The following is an 18,987-nucleotide window of genomic DNA, read 5'->3' as shown; positions in this document are numbered from 1 at the left end:
TCTCTCTCTCTCTCTCTCTCTCTCTCTCTCTCTCTCTCTCTCTCTCTCTCTCTCTCTCTCTCTCTCTCTCTCTCTCTCTCTCTCTCTCTCTCTCTCTCTCTCTCTCTCTCTCTCTCTCTCTCTCTCTCTCTCTCTCTCTCTCTCTCTCTCCCTCTATCTCTCTCTCTCTCTCGGAGATAGATCCAAGAAACTCTGTGAGCCTCCCAGCCTTCCTGTCCTGCATTGGGAGAGGGTCTATCTCTGATTATGGTCATTGATACGTAGCCGGGGCTTTGATGCTGTGCGTGACTCTCTTTCCCCCTGCTCATCCATCACAGTAAGTGTGAATGGCAGAGGGGGACAAGAGAGGGACAGAGGGAGGGAGGCAGCCCTCCCCTCCTCTCCCCTCCCCTCCCCTCCTCTCCCCTCCTCTCCCTACATGCTTGGGAATCTGTGCCAAGGCTTCCCTAGTTGGAGAATAGAGAGCTTGTGTTCTGCATCCCCAGATGGGCTAAACCAAACACAGCCACAGTATACGCAGCACCTCGACCTCACTCAGGAGACTCACTGGGAGCGCTAGATACATACATGGTCATAATATTGTAATAATACAGTTATCATAGTAAGAAGAACCATACCATATTACCAAATGCTCAGTAGTTACCATACTGCAAAATGTATGACAGTTACGTTAATTAAACAAATATATAATAATTCACTGTGTGAAAAAACATCACATTTAATTACACTTCTTCTGTCAAATAAAAGTCTTAATAAAAAGGCATAGACCAACATAAACGGATCCATCTGACAAACGCTATAGGACTATGGGGCTGACATTGTAATTATTACAATGTCAATCATTGCCCATTAACTACATAGTTTGGTGGCCGCATACTCCACAGAGTTCGGTTGCCGGCCGCTGAAAGCCTGCAGGGCGGCGAGTATCCTGGCCACCTCCGAGCTGGACAGTTTGAGTCTGTGCCGGAGCAGACAGGAGAACAGGTCTAGCGGCTGAGCCCCTGGAGGGGAGAGGCGGTTGACCCTGTAGCGCAGCTCCACCAGCTGCAGCAAGGCCGAGTCCTGGGAGCCCTGCGTGTACGGGTAGTCCAGCTGCAGGATCAGGTCCTGGATAGCGTCCGGGTCCAAGTGTATGCTGTAGCCGAACAGATGCATGCTGTTGATCTTCATGTAGCCCGTGTTGTGGGCAGGCTCTGTGACCTCCTCCAGCGAATCAAAGTGCCCTCCAGTATTGTTCTTGTGGCCCGCCCCTGCTGCCACACCAACCGCCACCTCCGACTCCTTAACAGGACTCCTCAGGTAGAAATGCACCGTCTCGAAAAAGCTCTTCCACCGGTTCCCCAGTGTCAACGTCCAGTTGTAGCAGTCCAGGGGAATATCCAGCTTGGTTCTTTCCCAATCCGGGTAGCCGTGTCGGCCGACGGGCGCGGTCCAGCTCTCCGAGTGGCTGCCCCCGAAAGGGTTGACGAACACAGACAGCGCCGGCGGCTCCAGGGTGTTGTTCTTAGTCAGGCACACCTGCAGGGAGACCCCCAGGAGCATGTGGACGTGGCTGGACTTGACGCCACCGCGGTTACTCTTCAGCGTCAACAGCATCCTCTTCCTCCAGGACGGGTCGAACCAGACGTTGAGGCGCATGTCGTTGCTGAGGAAGACGGCGCGCAGGGCCAGGCGCGGGTCGTGCCCCCGTAGCAGGTAGCGGAGTTCCAGGTCCCGGAGGTCGCGGTCGCTCTCCAGGCCCAGGTAAGGGTCCGTGTGGTCGGGCACGGCCGGCCGGCAGACCCCCTGGCCCAGAGTGAAGCCCGGGTTGCAGGTGGAGCAGCGCGTGCGGTTCTCCGCGGAGCAGGAGGCGCAGCGGGGGCCCTCGCCCGCGGAGCAGGGGATCAGACCCTGGCAGGGGGGTCGGCGGTAGGGGCAGGAGCAGCTACGGGTCTCCGGGCTGTAGACGCCGAGGTGGTTGTTCTCACTGCAGTACAGGATGGAGAGGATGTAGCTCAGCCAATAGCGGAGGGGGCTGGAGACAGAGAATAGGGTTAGACACAGAATGGTCTTTTGTTAGCATTTTGTTTGTTTGGCCACCTTTGTTCATCACTTCACAGACGATACGATGTGTTGGTCGTTTTCGATTCTATCGAACTACCTAGACCAGCGGTTCCCAACCTTTTTGGACTCAAGGCCCACTTAAAAATCTCAAAAGTATTCGCGGCCCACACATGCATTTTACGGATGCATATTTTTTGTTGTTGTGTGTCTCATCCTTATTCTCTTATTCTTATTGGATATGTAATATGCATCATCATACAATCATCATACATACTAGTAGGTAGATGCATTTTTAAAAAGGTTTTTAAGAAAAAAATACAGAGTACCATGAATACATTTTTTTAATTCAAAGGTTTTTGTAAAAAAAACTAAAAAAGTGTTTTTGTTTTTTTGCCCATGATTTGGCGGCACTACCCTCGCGGCCCACCAGAGGGCCGCGGCCCATAGGTTGGGAATCGCTGACCATAAAATAATTTACTGTAGCCATCTGTGATTTTAGTTTACTTTTCAACAACAGCATGTTTGGATACTGGATTCTGATTGGCTAGCAACAGTGGTAAATATCCCAACAACCCACAGTTCAGACCGCATTTCCAGTATCAATGCGCCTCCCAATCAATCTGATTAAGAACACCTCTGCTGACCTACAATGCAATCGTTGATCTTGTTTATGGGACTATATTCTGTGGCGGAAGGATATATGTATTCTGAAACGATTAATGATTGTAAATAAATGACTTAAATTTTAAAACTGTGTATTTCTTTTTTATATTATGTGGTGGCTGTTATAGAAAAGCAATTTACCATTCAAGGGCGGGGGTTGTGGACTCATTTACCACTGTACAGGGTTTTCCACAACCCTGTACCAGTGGTAAATTAGTCCACATCCCCCTTCCTCTCATAGTAAATTGCTTCCGTCACTTATTGTTATGTTTTCTGTCTATAAGAAAGGCTAAATTAATTATGTTACATATTTAACAGTTGGATTCATAGTGCATGTTCACAGCTGCAATTCATCTGTCAATTTGAGGGTTCGATTTTTATTTTTATTTTTCTTCATATTTAGCATAGGTTCAGCTAATGCAATAGAACACAAATCAGACCAAAATTAATATTTTCATCTTTTGGTGGATTCCTCTTGGGAAGGCAGGTGGGTGGTAATGGAGAACCACACACACACAGACAGACAGACAGACAGACACACACACACACACACACACACACACACACACACACACGCACACACACACAATGTATGAAAATGTATAACAATCCCATCAGGATACAATTACAGAGCAAATAAACAAAGAGAAAAAAAGGTATTTCGATGACATTAAGGGAACACATGAGGCAAGAATGGACTCGTCTAATAATTCCGAGCCTCCATCAAATCCCGCTTTTTTTACGACCAGAGGGGTTGTGATAAAGCAGTGTAATTGGATTGTGGATTGAGGGTTAGCATAGCCTGGGTTTGGGAAATAGAACTGATGGAATGTAGTCATTTTAGTTAATTTTCTTCACAAGAAGGGCTCTCAAAACAGAGCGGTCAGGAGAGAGGAATAAATCAAGGTGAAGTTCTGATAAGAGCCCTGGATGTTGAAGGCAGGGGCAGGGCCGAACTAGGCGGTCGCCTAGGGCGCCAAATACCCCCCCCCCCCCAAAAGAAAATGTCTCTATGAAAATATGTCTCAGCCTACTGTCTCTATTATGCTTCGCGACTAGTCGCCTCTTGCGAACCTAGCCTTCTGTTCTAGCCTTCTGAAACCTAGCCTTCTGTTGTGGTCGCGGAAACTAGGCACTAACGCTTAGGCCACACAAGCTACCACTACCTCAGCAGCGCGTGTGAGGAGGAAGAGGAGGAGGAGGAGGAGGAGGAGTAGGAGTAGGAGTAGGAGTAGGAGTAGTAGTAGTAGTAGTAGTAGGTTCCCCGCTGGTGGAATGAGCTTCCCACGGCTGTCAGAACTGCAGAGTCACTCCCCATCTTCCGTCGTAGACTGAAGACCTCCATCTCTTCAGGTTACACCTTAACTGCTCCTCCTGAGACATATCTACTGCCCCCCAGCACTGCGTCTCCTGAAGACACCCGCTTTTCCCCTCTACTGTGTCCCCTAAAAACTTCTATTGACCCCCTTGTACTGTTTCTCTGTTTCTCCAGTGTCTATATATATATTTTTTAAAAACTAGGTTTAGAAGAAGGTTTTTCCTTCCATCAACGGCCCTGGGCCTGAGCTGGATTACTCTTCCTGCTACGACTGGTGGATTGATGATTCACTTGCTTAGTATTCAAATGTATTGATTGTAAGTCGCTTTGGAATAAGGCGTCTGCTAAATGCCAAACATGTAGTAGCAGTAGTAGTAGTAGTAATGTTGTAGCAACACTAATTACAGTGCAATATGAGACTGGCGGTCCATCCTAGCTCTCCCAGGTGAGACTGAGCAGCTCCCTTCCCCCATCAACACTTCCCGTGCATAAATCATTTACATAATTACAAGCGGGGGAAGTTTGGCAGAACCTTGGGGGTAAGGGGGCCTCCCTATAAATACCCCCCCTCCTCTCCCTCTCTTACCGCTCCCTCTGCAGGACTATTCTAGGCTGTGTTCGGCATCTCTTGCTGAGGCTGTAGAGCTTGTTAGCGGTGCGCCGCGCCTTGCCGAGTAGCAGACTGCTACTGGTCTCCAGCTGCCTGTAGCGCTGGAGCAGACCCGCATCCGTCCTCCACCAGTGTTCGACAGCAGATGTGTTCACAGCGTAATGGGTTGGCAGCCTCCCCACGAAGCTTTGGAACTCCTCTGGAGGAGGAGAAATAATGAATAAGTAAAGTTTAGTTCTGGGCTGGGAGCCTGTGAAGCATTGGATGTCTGTCTGTCTGTTGTTGTTGTGTGTTTTGTCGTCCCCGGAAGGTAAACAACACAAGAGATAAATAAGAATTAACAAACAATGTGCACAGGTAGCGATTGCAATGTTTCTTGTATTGTTTTATGACTTCATTGTATGAACTTGAATTTGAATGTATTTGATCATTAAAAGTAGTCATCCACTCCAGTCAGAGACATCAGTACAGCAGTGGTGGACTCAGGCTGTGTGAAGGGCAGGGGGGGCGAAAAGAAAAAAAGGGCACCTACTGCACAACATGGGACCCCATCAGTGCACATGGTCAAGTTTAGACCATTGGAGGGGCACCAATAGGGCACGTCCTCTCATTTTCGCCACTCAAAAGGGCATTTTTGCCACTCAAAAGGGCACTTAAGACAGACGTTTTTCAACCGTGGGGGCACCAGGAGGGGCGGTCGCCTCCCCTGCCCCCCCCCCCCCCCCCCCTGAGTCCGCCAGTGCAGTACAGTACTGTACTTTCAAAAACACAGGGCTTATTTCCATTGTGGTCATCCAGTGGGATGAGGGTGGACAGTTTTGGAACAGTGTGCCAGAGAACTCATCTCATATTTAATTTAAGCCAGGGGGAATCATATCTTATTAACTAGCTGTCAGGGAGTTGTCCACCATTGAACAACTCACTGTCTCTATACTGGTAATAGATATTTATGATGTGAGTGACTGGCTGTTACACGAATATGTCATATTTCCAGCTGTCAGCATGGCATAAATGGTATATTGCCATGGTAACCTACAGTGCTATATCTGATCATATAATTTCTGTCACAAAAATAGTGGTATTTCTGAAATCTTTCAGAGAAGAAGTGAGAAGTTCCTTAAGACTGTTCCTACTGTTATGCAACCTTCTTCCACCAGTATTGTATAATTGGACAGTGTTTTTTTGATTATTATCTACAAACACATATAAGATTTTGTGACGTTAGAATTATAAGGTTCTATCTCAATTTCTGTCAAAATTGAGTTTTTTACATAATCTGATCCATTAGGTGTTTATTAATGCCTGTGTGGTGTTATTTTAAAAAATGTTGACATTTTTGAGTTGGTAATTCATAAAATACAAAGGTTCCATCTCACAAAACATAATGGAATGTAAAAACGTTGACGCTCAATATCTCTGAACTACCCTAAACGGAGATAGAACCTTATCATTCTAAGCTCACGATTTGCCTGGGTACCTGACTATCCAACAACATAATGTACAGTACATCCAACGTTTTGGCTAAAAGTATCAACCTGAATTCTCAAACTCCTGGTTGGCCAGCGTCCAGGCCTCCCTGATGCGCAGCAGGGTGTTCTCCAGGGCCTGCAGGTCCGCCTGGGGGCAGTTACACTGGGGGAAGCCTGGACTGCACCTGCACCAGCAGTCACTGGCCCAGCACACGAACTGGCCCTCCGAGTTACAGCCGATGTAGCTGAGCGCGGCCTGCACGAAGCGGCTCTGCAGGTAGGCTGGGAGGATCACCTGCAATCCTGGGGGACGGAGGACGTGAGAGAGAGGGGTGGAGGAGGAGGGGTCAGAGAGGCACGAAGGGGTCATTTAGGGGGTGTATTAACTGTAAGAAGAGAGAGAGAGAGTTTGAGAGAGAGAGAGAGTTTGAGAGAGAGAGAGAGTTTAAGAGAGAGAGAGAGAGAGTTTAAGAGAGAGAGAGAGAGAGAAAGAGAGAGAGAGAGAGAGAGAGAGAAAGAGAGAGAGAGAGTGAGTTTAAGAGAGAGAGAGATAGAGAGAGAGAGAGAGAGAGAGAGAGAGAGAGAGAGAGAGAGAGAGAGAGAGAGAGAGAGAGAGAGAGAGAGAGAGAGAGAGAGAGAGAGAGAGAGGGTTGCTACTACCTGTTTCAGACATCACATACCTTGTAACTGAATCTTGTTTTCTGGACTGTGAACCAGCACTGAGCTGACAGAGTCAAGGTTGTCATAGTTACTGCAGCCAAGGGGCCCCGTCCTGGTTTCGGTAACCTAAAGAGGTATTAAAGGTCATAGGTTATCCGGATGGTATGGTGTAGGGTGTATGCAGTAGTGTGACGGCTATCAGTAGCCTGGTTGTCTGTCTATATATTTGTGTCTGTAGTAGTGCCTGTTCTGGTTGTCTGTGTCTGTGTGTGTTTGTGTGTGTCTCTTTAAATTCCATCAGGTTATTGAATATTTACTTGTATATAATATAACTCACGAGAGAGACTGGACTGAGCAGTTTGTCTGTGCTTCGACAGTATGTGTGTTCATAAAGCAACAACATCCATCATCGTTTGAGTGAGAAAGATAATACGTTCACACTGTTTAATATCTCTCATATATTGACTCCATCAATCTTATTCTGACTATTGCGTTATTGAAACAACAATCAACAACAAACCCATTCATCATTATAAATGAAACTCATCATAAAAGGCTAGGCTTTAAGGCTTAGACTTTTGTGGAATGAATGATCAACGGTTTGTTTGGGTGAGTAACTGTACAGTAATGGTACATAGTAAATAAGAGTTCTTGCAATCCAAAATAACTTTGACCAGACACAATCATTCAGTTTCAATATGCAAAACAAACAACCTTATCTTGAAGTACAATGACCCTTAATGTAGATAACAATATCAGAACAACAATAATACAGTCTTTGATAATGCATCATTTAACAGCTAAAATGAATGCTCGATAACACTCTCCTCTCATCTCTCGTTCACATTCTCTGCCCTATGTGTTTTAATGAAGGACCAGATATTACAGGCAGTGCTTAACTGCATATCAGCCTAATAGAGCTCTCAGGTCTTCTGACGCTGGTTTTCTCTGTGTACCACATGTACAAAAGAAGAGATCTGGTGAGGCTGCATTCTCATTTTATGCACCCAAATTGTGGAATGCACCGCCAGTTTACATTAGGGATGCAACCTCAGCAGATATGTTCAAGTCAAGACTAAAAACCCATCTTTTTAATATTGTCTTTAAATGACTAAATACTTAAATTAAGATGATAAAAACCCATCATTTTAATATTGCATTTAAGTTACAAAATAATTAAATTAAGATGATATTTGGCAGGACCTGTGACCATGCTGGATGCAGAACGATGCAAATATAACACTAAATTTATGGACAGTGTGTACGCCGATAATATGCAAGGAATTTTTCCTGGATACATGGTGTACAGGTTTTTGCCCTTGCTTGCTTGCTTTGTGCCGGTGGTCCTTGGCCTCCCCTTGGGGACCGCTGGGTACTGGTAGGCAAACTGGCTAGTAGTCGCTCTATTGGTAGAGGGCTGCAAGGGAATTTTTCCTGGCTACATAGTATACAGGTTTTTTACTTTTGCCTGCTCGCGGCTCTGTCAGTATTGATTGATTGATTGACTGATTGACTGAACATTTTCACTGTGTGAAGCGCATTGAGTTGCATCTTGTAAGAAATGCGCTATACAAATAAAATTTGATTTGATTTGATTTGATATAACGATTAAAGCACTTTGAGCTGCAACGTTTGCAGGAAAAGCGCTATACAAATAAAGTTATTATTATTATTATTATTATTATTATTATTAACCCCTCTCATAACTCTTTCTTCAGTGTGACACTCTGCTTCTGCCACAAAATAGCTGAGAAATGTGGTTAGGTTGGGAAGAAATTAATAGAATGATATTGACATTACATCATCTTGATGCATAACTGTTGTAGGGTCACACTCTCAGCTAGGCCGCCACTTCTCATCAATAGCTACGTAGCATCCAGGTATGCTAAGGTACTTAGCATCCAGGTATGCTAACCCTTGTGTTGAGAAATTAACCAACTTGAATAGACCGTCTGAGAACTGTCGGTGTAGGGCAACTGTCTCTCTTGATCAACACAGACTATTGCTGTCTGTCGGTTACACGTTACACATTGTGGATGGCGGACCAATGCTTTTTGATGTATTCTGTACTGACAGAATAATGTCCATCTAACTCTTCTACCACATTTTTCAAGGTCAATAGAGACTTAACTGTCTCCTCGTTAGAATATATTTCACTATAGCCTGAGGCACCTAATAAGAAATGGCCATTCCCAGTAGTTTGCTCATTGAGATAAAGCCAGACATATTTAATAGACTTTGCTACATCTGTTACATACTCAATCAGGAAAGCAGGGAGTCAGTCGGTCAATAAAGCAATGAAAGACATAACATCGGTGTTACACAGTAAATATTAAACAGAAATTAAATCTCCAACGATCATCTGGCCTTATTTCTTTTTCTCAGAAAAAAATACAAAATCAAAAGCAACACTGCTTCAACACGTTTCTTCCTCCTCAGGCCAAAAGCACCACAGGTTCTTGTTCCTTCATCCACCCCTATTCGGTTGTTAAGTCTGACGTCAAACGTGACGTTTAGCAATTTCCGGGTCCAAACCAGAAATTCCCTGCACCAGAGTACCAGTGTACTACAGCGGTAGAATGACAGTTCAATCGTTTTTTAGACTCGGATCTATTCATACAACAAGGGACACAGCAGCACTTTCCCGTTTTCCCCATATTTGTCAGCGTCTTTGAGCCTCGGAAAAGCGCTATATAAATATAATGAATTATTATTATTACTGAGGCATTTCGAAGAGAGCGCCTCAGCCAACATTGGACCCGGAAACACGTCACGACTTAACAACCGAATGAGTCTGCCCAGAGTATATACAGGAATCTTGAGGTTAATTTGAAAGTGACAGTTGGATCTAAGTGACAGTTGACACTAGAACAGCCATGTCTATGTTACCTACAGTAGCCTGTGGTGGGCCTCCCTCTTACCCTGATGGCAGTGGAGGCGATCTGGAGGTGGTGGAGCCTGCGCAGGGTGCCCTCCCGATCTGTGAAGTATGAGGCAGCCAGTTGGTGCAGAGCTTCCAGGGTCACTCCCCCCCCCGTACCGTTGCTGCTGCTGCTGGCCTCCGCTGCCCTGGCCCTGGGTCCCTGACCTCGGCTCAGCTTCCTCTTGTCCACGAATATAGTCAAGGACTCCTCCCCTGATTACAAGCACGAGAAAGGGGGTTGTTAGCAGAGAGAGAGAGAGAGAGAGAGAGAGAGAGAGAGCAGAGAGAGAGAGAGTGCAGAGAGAGTGAGGGAGAGAGGGAGAGAGAGAGAGCAGAGAGGGAGAGAGCAGAGAGAGAGAGTGCAGAGAGACAGAGAGAGAGAGAGCAGAGAGAGAGAGAGAGAGAGAGAGAGAGACCACTGTTAGCGTAATCAGCTAGCTTCCTTTCAGAGAGGTTGCAATTATTCAGTGATTCTTTTTCCTGAGCATGTGACCTGGCTAGGACAAACTGGGCCCAGGGTCAGGACAAGGTCATGATTCTAATGACATTGAATAATCATAATGAGCACGGCACGTGACCTACAGACAGTAAGGTCGAAATCAAACAAATTCAACGACCATACTGACACAAGCTTTCTTGTTGTATATGCTACTGTATATAAGCCCAATCTGCTATTGGTGTTTCTAGACTGTATCATTAGTATTTCAAGACAAAGTCAAAGTCAATTTAATCAGTTAAATTATCTGTTCTAAGTGGAGTTGGTGACTTGGGCATTGACATCAAGGAGAAGCTCACTACTACGGAATCTGACTGCTGTGATGTCGGCCAAACAGGGGACAAGGCTTCATTTGGGCGGCTGTGGCGCAGGAGGTAGAGCCGGCGTCTTATGATCGCAAGGTTGGCAGATCGGCGGTTCGAGCCCCAGCTGGCCACATGTCGAAGTGTCCTTGGGCAAGACACTGAACCCCAAAATTGCTCCCAGCGAGCGGGCCGGCGCCTTGCATGGTAGCTTGCCGCCATTGGTGTGTGAATGTGTGTGTGAATGTGTGAATTAAAGGCCGCTGTAAAGCGCTTTGGATAAAGGGGCTATGTAAGTCCATTTACCATTTGGAGCTCTGTACTTTACCTCCCAGGGTGGCCGAGAGGAGGAGGTGGGTCCCGTACTTCTTGATGATGCTCTCGGTGATCCTGTGGAGCGTGGGCCGCCGCCCGAGCTGACGGATGGTGTGCAGGAAGTCCGGCTCAAGGGGCGGAGCCAAGACACGGCTGTTCCGTCTCTCCACCGCCAGACTGTTGACCTTCCATCGTCCGAACTCCCTGAAACGTCAGGAGACACACACACACACACACACACACACACACACATCCGTAAATAGGGAATTAGACGGTTCCCCAAAAGAGATGTGGGCATACAGTATTTGCACAGATGTACAACATAATTTCTTCTTAAACCCACTTGTATATGTGTTACGGTACATGTGGGAAACGGTACATGTGGGAAAACTAGGGTTAGGGTTAGGTGCTAGGGTGCTAGGGTTAAGGTTAGGGTTAGGGTTAAGGTTAGACATGCCAGCATGTACCAAGTCACCCTAGCACCTAACCCTAACCCTAGTTTTCCCACATGTACCGTAACATATACATGTAACTTGAAGGAGAGCAGGTGGAAGTGTAAAGCATCCTGCAGATTCTTCCTTTACAACATCAGAAGGATTACGACCGTTCCTCACCAGCAGCGCAACTCCTGACCCAGTCACTGGTCATCTCCCGCCTTGACTACTGCAACGCACTCCTGGCCGCCATCAGACCTCTTCAGCTCATCCAGAACGCTGCTGCCCGTCTGGTATATAACCTCCCCAAGTGTTCTCATGTCACCCCTCTTCTTCGCACCCTTCACTGGCTTCCAATAGCAGCTCGCATCAGATTCAAGACCCTGGTGCTGGCCTACCAGGCAGCAAAAAGGGACAGCCCCTGCATACCTGCAGGCAATGGTCACCCCCCAAACTTCAGCCTGTGCACTCCGCTCCTCCACCTCTGCTGGCCGACTGGCCCCACCACCTCTACGCCAACACGGAAGTCGTGCTGCCCTGTCACGTCTTTTCACGACACTGGCTCCCCGCTGGTGGAATGAGCTTCCCACGGCTGTCAGAACTGCAGTCACTACCCATCTTCCGTCGGAGACTGAAGACCTCCATCTCTTCAAGCTACACCATAACTGCTCCTCCTGAGACATTACTACCCCCAGCACTGTGTCTCCTAAGACACCTGCTTTTCCTCTATACTATGCCCCTTAAGACTTTGACTGCACCCCTTGCTCCAGTGTCTATTAGTGTCTATTAATTAAAAAATAATAATAATAATCACGACGACTGCCAATGGCCCCTGGCCTGAGCTAGATCACTCTTCCTGCTAGAACTGGTGAATTGATGATTCACTTGCTTAGTCAAATGTATCGATTGTAAGTCGCTGCTAATAATAAGGCGTCTGCTAAATGCCCAAAATGCCCAAAATGTAAATTTATTTTTAAATAATGTATGTAAAGCACTTTGAATTGCCCCTGTTGTACGAAGTGCTATACAAATAAACGTGCCTTGCTATAGATAATGGTGATGTCTTTGGACCAAAAACAATGAAAATGTATCTTTATCATTTATTTCACAAAACATTTACACAGACGGAAATTCATACTGAGGTTAAGACACCCTATGCCCTAATAGCTGGTCCCCCTGAAGTAACCTCAATTAGCCGTTTCCTATAACTGTCTACCAAATGGTAAATGGACTGACTTATATAGCGCCTTTATCCAAAGCGCTTTACAACGGCCTCTCATTCACCCATTCACACACCAATGGCGGCAAACTACCATGTAAGGTGCCGGCCCGCTCACTGGGAGTAATTTGGGGTTCAGTGTCTTGCCCAAGGACACTTCAACATGTGGCCAGCCGGGGCTCGAACCGCCGATCTGCCAACCTTGCAATCATTAGACGGCGGCTCTACCTCCTGCGCCACAGCCGCCTGGGAGAACGTTTTTCCTATCCTCCATGCAGACTTCTTTCAGCTGTGTGATGTTTGAGGAGTGTCTGTGTGATGTTTGAGGGGTGTCTGTGTGATGTTTGAGGAGTGTCTGTGTGATGTTTGAGGGGTGTCTGTGTGATGTTTGAGGGGTGTCTGTGTGATGTTTGAGGAGTGTCTGTGTGATGTTTTTGAGGGGTGTCTGTGTGATGTTTGAGGGGTGTCTGTGTGATGTTTGAGGAGTGTCTGTGTGATGTTTGAGGGGTGTCTGTGTGATGTTTGAGGGGTGTCTGTGTGATGTTTGAGGGGTGTCTGTGTGATGTTTGAGGGGTGTCTGTGTGATGTTTGAGGGGTGTCTGTGTGATGTTTGAGGGGTGTCTGTGTGATGTTTGAGGGGTGTCTGTGTGATGTTTGAGGGGTGTCTGTGTGATGTTTGAGGGGTGTCTGTGTGATGTTTGAGGGGTGTCTGTGTGATGTTTGAGGGGTGTCTGTGTGATGTTTGAGGAGTGTCTGTGTGATGTTTGAGGGGTGTCTGTGTGATGTTTGAGGGGTGTCTGTGTGATGTTTGAGGGGTGTCTGTGTGATGTTTGAGGGGTGTCTGTGTGATGTTTGAGGGGTGTCTGTGTGATGTTTGAGGGGTGTCTGTGTGATGTTTGAGGGGTGTCTGTGTGATGTTTGAGGAGTGTCTGTGTGATGTTTGAGGGGTGTCTGTGTGATGTTTGAGGGGTGTCTGTGTGATGTTTGAGGGGTGTCTGTGTGATGTTTGAGGGGTGTCTGTGTGATGTTTGAGGGGTGTCTGTGTGATGTTTGAGGGGTGTCTGTGTGATGTTTGAGGGGTGTCTGTGTGATGTTTGAGGGGTGTCTGTGTGGTGTTTGAGGGGTGTCTGTGTGATGTTTGAGGGGTGTCTGTGTGATGTTTGAGGGGTGTCTTGCATTGACAGCCTGTATCAAATCACCCGACAGCATCTCAACAGGATTAAGTTCCGGGCTTTGACTTACTTGGCCATTCCACAATTCTCCATTTCTTACTTTTGCACCATTCCTTGGTGGATTTACTGGAATGTTTTAGGTCATTGTCATGTTGCATGGTCCACATCCGCTTAAGCTTACATCTTTGGACAGATGGTCTCACATTTTCCTCCAGCACCCTCTGATACAATAAATAATTCAGTATGGATTCAACGATGGTCAGATGGCCTTTTTTTTTAATGGCCTTAAAATGTTGACTTTTTTTAGTTAGTAATTAATAAATTACAAAGGTTCCATCTCACAAAACATAATGGAATGTAACAACTTTGACGCTCAATATCTCTGAACTGCCCTAAACGGAGATAGAACCTTATAATTCTAAGATAGAACCTTATCATTCTAAACTCACGATACTTCTCTGTGAAGCTTGTTGTCAGGCAAAGAGACTCAGTTACTTACAGAAATAAATATCCATTATGAAGAACTCTGTACACTGTATTCATAATCTACCAATAGTGAGTCCTTACAGGAATGTGATGCACTACTTGCACTACTACTACATGCCAGTGACCATGAAGAGCCATTCTGTATGTGCCAGAAGCAGCACTCGTACTGTGACTGTGAGATGAGATCAAATGAGACTGCATTTAATTGATGAGACAATCTCCATAAGGTAAATAGCATTCCCACTTAAACTTCGTGAGTTTAGAATTATAAGGTTCTATCTCCGTTTAGGGCAGTTCAGAGATATTGAGCGTCAAAGTTTTTACATTCCATTATGTTTTGTGAAATGGAACCTTTGTATTTTATGAATTACTAACTCAAAAATGTCAACATTTAAAAAAATAACACCACACAGGCATTAATAAACACCTAATGGATACATTTTGACAAAAATGGAGATAGAACCATATAATTCTAATGTCACGACTTCAATGATGAGCACTTGAGGACACCCTACAAATGCCAAGGAATGTATTAAGAATATTTCAATCTGAAATATTCCTTAGCCAACATTTCCTTGGCTAATACATATTGTACATGTGAGCACTTACAGTAGGTATACTATAGGCCCAGGTAATGTACGATTTTAGATTCTCCAAAACCCTTGTGACTTATTAACAGCCATTAGCAACCAGCTACACAGTGTACGAACATACCGTACGACACCTTAGACCCAAGGTTGTGTACACACTCACGTCCCACATGGGACCTGCATCTGCTTTAGCATTCGAGACGCTTTCCTCTCTCTCTAGTCGGTCTGCGACTCTAGTCTCCATATTACCTCACTGCCTCCCTCTCTCTCCCCTCATGGGAGGCAATCAAATCATCGCTACGAGAAATGATCCGTAGGAAAATAATTGGGGAGTCAGGACTGCGTGGAGGGTGTCATTACAGCCCATCATCGTAACCAGGGACAGGCTGGTGAGTCTCTCCATCTGCTTCTGCTTGATGGGCACACTGGATAGATCAAACCCTGGGTTAGCCTCCAGCTAACCTGCTAGTGAGCACTTATGGAAGGAACGTGGAGGCTCCACTAGTGGGAAACAGTCTGACAGAGTCCTGTAAAAGACCCTGGGGCCATCAACAGCAGGGAAGATGCCCCCCCCACCCCCCTAACCCTAACCCTCAGGGGCAAATAAAGAATGGGTGAAAAGAAAGAAAGTGACAATCTGATAATCACTTGTAACCGTAGGGCATCTCACGTATGATTATATTCAAAAGAACCAATTTCAAATGTACAGTATGTATGACACCTTTCTTGACCTTGACCTCTCCGTTGACAGAATGACAACCAGTATGAGCTGGTTCAGAGAGCTGTTGCATTGATAATGTATGTAGGTCATGCAGGACAAGAGGTGGGACTCAGTTGTGCTCAAAGACTTCGAACACCGTTCTCTGCTCAAATTAAATGTTTTTCTTTGAACCACAGTATATCTGCACAGTATCTCGTGACGTTAGAATTATAAGGTTCTACCTCCATTTTTGTCAAAATTTAGTTTTTTACATAATCTGATCCATTAGGTGTTTATTAATGCCTGTGTGGTGTTATTTTTTTAATGTTGAAATGTTTGAGTTAGTAATTAATAAAATACAAAGGTTCCATCTCACAATACATAATGGAATGTAAAAACTTTGACGCTCAATATCTCTGAACTGCCCTAAACGGAAATAGAACCTTATCATTCTAAGCTCACGATCTGGAGAACTAGTGGTAGACTACTAGCTACAGACCCCTCAGTCTCACCTGTAGATCTTGTATCTGGTGGTGTACCCCTGCTGGTGTCTCTCCACCGACTCACAGAACTCCATGGAGTGATGGAAGGGCCCCTTGTCGGACAGGAGCAGGCCCAGGGGCCCAGAGGAGCCATCATCACCGGGTCCGGCCGCAGAGACGGCCCAGGTCCAGCAGCAGCACAGGAACAGTACCACCCCTTCCCACAGGAGCACCAGAGACACCCGTCTAAGACCGATACCCTGGCAGCTCATTCTCCACCCAGGGACTCCTCATCCTCCTCTCCAAACTTCCCAGGCTGTGTCCCCCTGGGATGACAAACCAATGACATTATATATTATTATCACCTCGTGACATTAGAATTATACGGTTCTATCTCTAACTCTTTTTCAAAATTGAGTTTTTTACATAATCTGATCCATTAGGTGTTTATTAATGCCTGTGTGGTGTTATTTTTAAAAATGTTGACATTTTTGAGTTAGTAATTAATCAAATACAAAGGTTCCATCTCACAAAACATAATGGAATGTAAACACTTTGACAATATCTCTGAACTGCCCTAAACGGAGATAGAACCTTATCATTCTAAACGGAGATAGAACCTTATCATTCTAAACGGAGATAGAACCATATCATTCTAAACGGAGATAGAACCTTATCATTCTAAACGGAGATAGAACCTTATCATTCTAAACTGAGATAGAACCTTATCATTCTAAGCTCACGACCTGTAGGTAATAAATAGGTCATAATTAACTCAAATTGGGGATACTGGTAGGTAGTCCTATTATTACAAATAAGCCAATTGTCATGAAAAATAATAATAACATTGATGAATGCAGTTAAACTGATTTGCTATCAATAGAAATGTTAATGCACTGACACTGTGGTCCTTACCTGATATGTTTACCAATATGTTTCATGAATCAATTAACGCTTATACAGTCCTGCGACAAGACAAGTGCTGATAAAATCACCTGTGTTGTTCCGGGATCTGGTTCATATCGAATACATTATTGTTTAAATGAAGAATGATGGTCTTTTTAAAATGTTGCGACTCGAAGATGGCACAATTTAATCTCCGCACTGAACTTCAAGTCCGCTGTGAAACAACTGTACATTCCGAAAGGGATAAATCCAGCATTCCCAAACTAACGGTACTCCTAAATGACAAAGTTGATTTTGTTGATATTGCTCCGTTTAATAATAACCTCTGCTTGAAGAAACATATGAACGAGAGAAGTTCCGACGCACGTCTCCTCAAGTAAGCAAATTAAAATAATAATGATATCCCAGTTGACGGCGGTGGTCAAATCTATCCATGTCCCAGCAGTTGTAATAACATCATGCCTTTTAAGATGTCACTATTCAACTGTCTTATGTGTTCCTTATGAACACTTGTTGAATTTATTTTCCAACCCACAAATTCCTGCGTCGCACAAAGTAGCATTCAATTCAAAGCTCTCTCCGGAAACCCTGATCCAGGCGCAGACTGAGATAGAGTCTGTGCGCCTTCCTCCTAACGCATGAGTTGTGTGAATGAGAGGCGGGTGGGAGGGGGGGCTCCAGACTTTAACTGCACATTGGAGCTCCGTTCTAATCTAGACAAATAACACATTGTGCACCTTTGTGTGTCTACGGTACAGTGATGATGATGGTGAAGTCAACTGATGATGATCAGGGCTGCCGAGTTTCACCAAAAGTTTGGAGTGAGATTTTTTGGGCGGTGGAGCGACCCAAAACTGTGCACGTTTTGGCAGCGGCGGCCCCTCTCTCCCACCCATTTATTTGTGCTAGTTTCCTGCAATTTTACATGTTGTTCATAATAAACCAGCACAAGAAATGAAAATAATTAACATTTTATAAAACAAGAAAACAATTCAGACAATATATCATATTTATGAAATCTTAATAAACAAATACAGTAGCCTACAGACAAAAATGGGCCCCATCAACAGGACTCAGCCCCTTGGTCAGCAGCAGAAAGACCCGTGGTCATCATCTTATATACAGTGCATTGCTCATAGATGGCTATCATGTTATACAGTACGTACCAGGGTTTTTCCTGGGTCAGAATGAGGGCTTGGTGGTTGATCTTGTGCGCGCTGCCCACATTTTTTTTGAGGGACCCCCAATTGTTGTATTTGTATTGTAAATTGTAATTATTATTTATTATTATTATTATTATTAATGTACCTGGTTATGTTACAGTAGAGAAACAACAAACTGTTACCAAAACTGAGTATTTACTAGCTAAGATTGGCAAAAGATTGGCGTGGTGCAACCGAAATTAGTAAACAACTAGTTTGAAACTAGCTAGTAACAGCTAGGGGTTTAGTAACTACTAAATGCCTGCATTTAGTAATGACTTACGCCAAATTGGTGCAACCCAGTCCAGTAGGCTACCAGATACGATGTTGTAATGTATGCACATATTTTGCTACCACGGTTGCCAGACGAAATTGACAATGTCCAGCCCAACCGGTCTAAAAGCTGCCGAATCCACCCGTCCAGTGTGACCAAAAGTAGCCCAATCTGGCAACACTGCTTGCTACGTTCTTGCAGCTCGCGTGAACACAGGTTCTTCCATCAGCGCTCGCCTGCCGCTTCGATTGCAGACTCAAGTTAATGCGCGTGCAGAAAGATGCCACGAAACTCATGTCCGGTAGCTTTCTTTCAAGGAATTTCAAAAATAAAAGTCCCGTAAAACAATTGTTATTTCTCGCCGTGAGAAATAGAGGTGCGGCGTGAGAGCGTGAGAACTGGTTGAAATGCGTGAGTCTCACGGCGATTGCGTGAGACTTGGCAGCTCTGCCCACTACTACTACTACTACTACTACTGCTACTACTACTACTACTACTACTACTACTACTACTACTACTACTACTACTACTACTACTACTACTACTACTACTACTACTACTACTACTACTACTACTACTACTACTACTACTACTACTACTACTACTACTACTACTACTACTACTACTACTACTACTACTACTACTACTACTACTACTGCTGCTGCTGCTGCTGCTGCTGCTGCTGCTACTACTACTACTACTACTACTACTACTACTACTACT

At 45.1% G+C, this 18,987-nt stretch overlaps 1 protein-coding gene across 1 annotated transcript; it reads right to left on the bottom strand.

Moving 5' to 3' along the window:
• Positions 1 to 849: 849 nt before the first annotated feature.
• On the bottom strand, positions 850 to 16,154 carry LOC308168688 (BMP/retinoic acid-inducible neural-specific protein 3-like; the record flags this gene model as incomplete). The annotated part of the gene is made up of 7 exons (XM_080543303.1): positions 850 to 2,014; positions 4,611 to 4,833; positions 6,170 to 6,406; positions 6,784 to 6,889; positions 9,685 to 9,899; positions 10,813 to 11,003; positions 15,913 to 16,154. 7 exons carry the CDS (start codon positions 16,152 to 16,154, stop codon positions 850 to 852), a joined length of 2,379 nt encoding a protein of 792 aa, XP_080399429.1.
• Positions 16,155 to 18,987: the final 2,833 nt, after the last annotated feature.

Source organism: Nansenia antarctica, assembly GCF_963989245.1.
Source record: "Nansenia antarctica genome assembly, chromosome: 12".
NCBI lineage: Eukaryota > Metazoa > Chordata > Actinopteri > Argentiniformes > Microstomatidae > Nansenia > Nansenia antarctica.
Note: the sequence above shows the minus strand (reverse complement) of the source record. Positions and strands in the feature narration are given on the sequence as shown.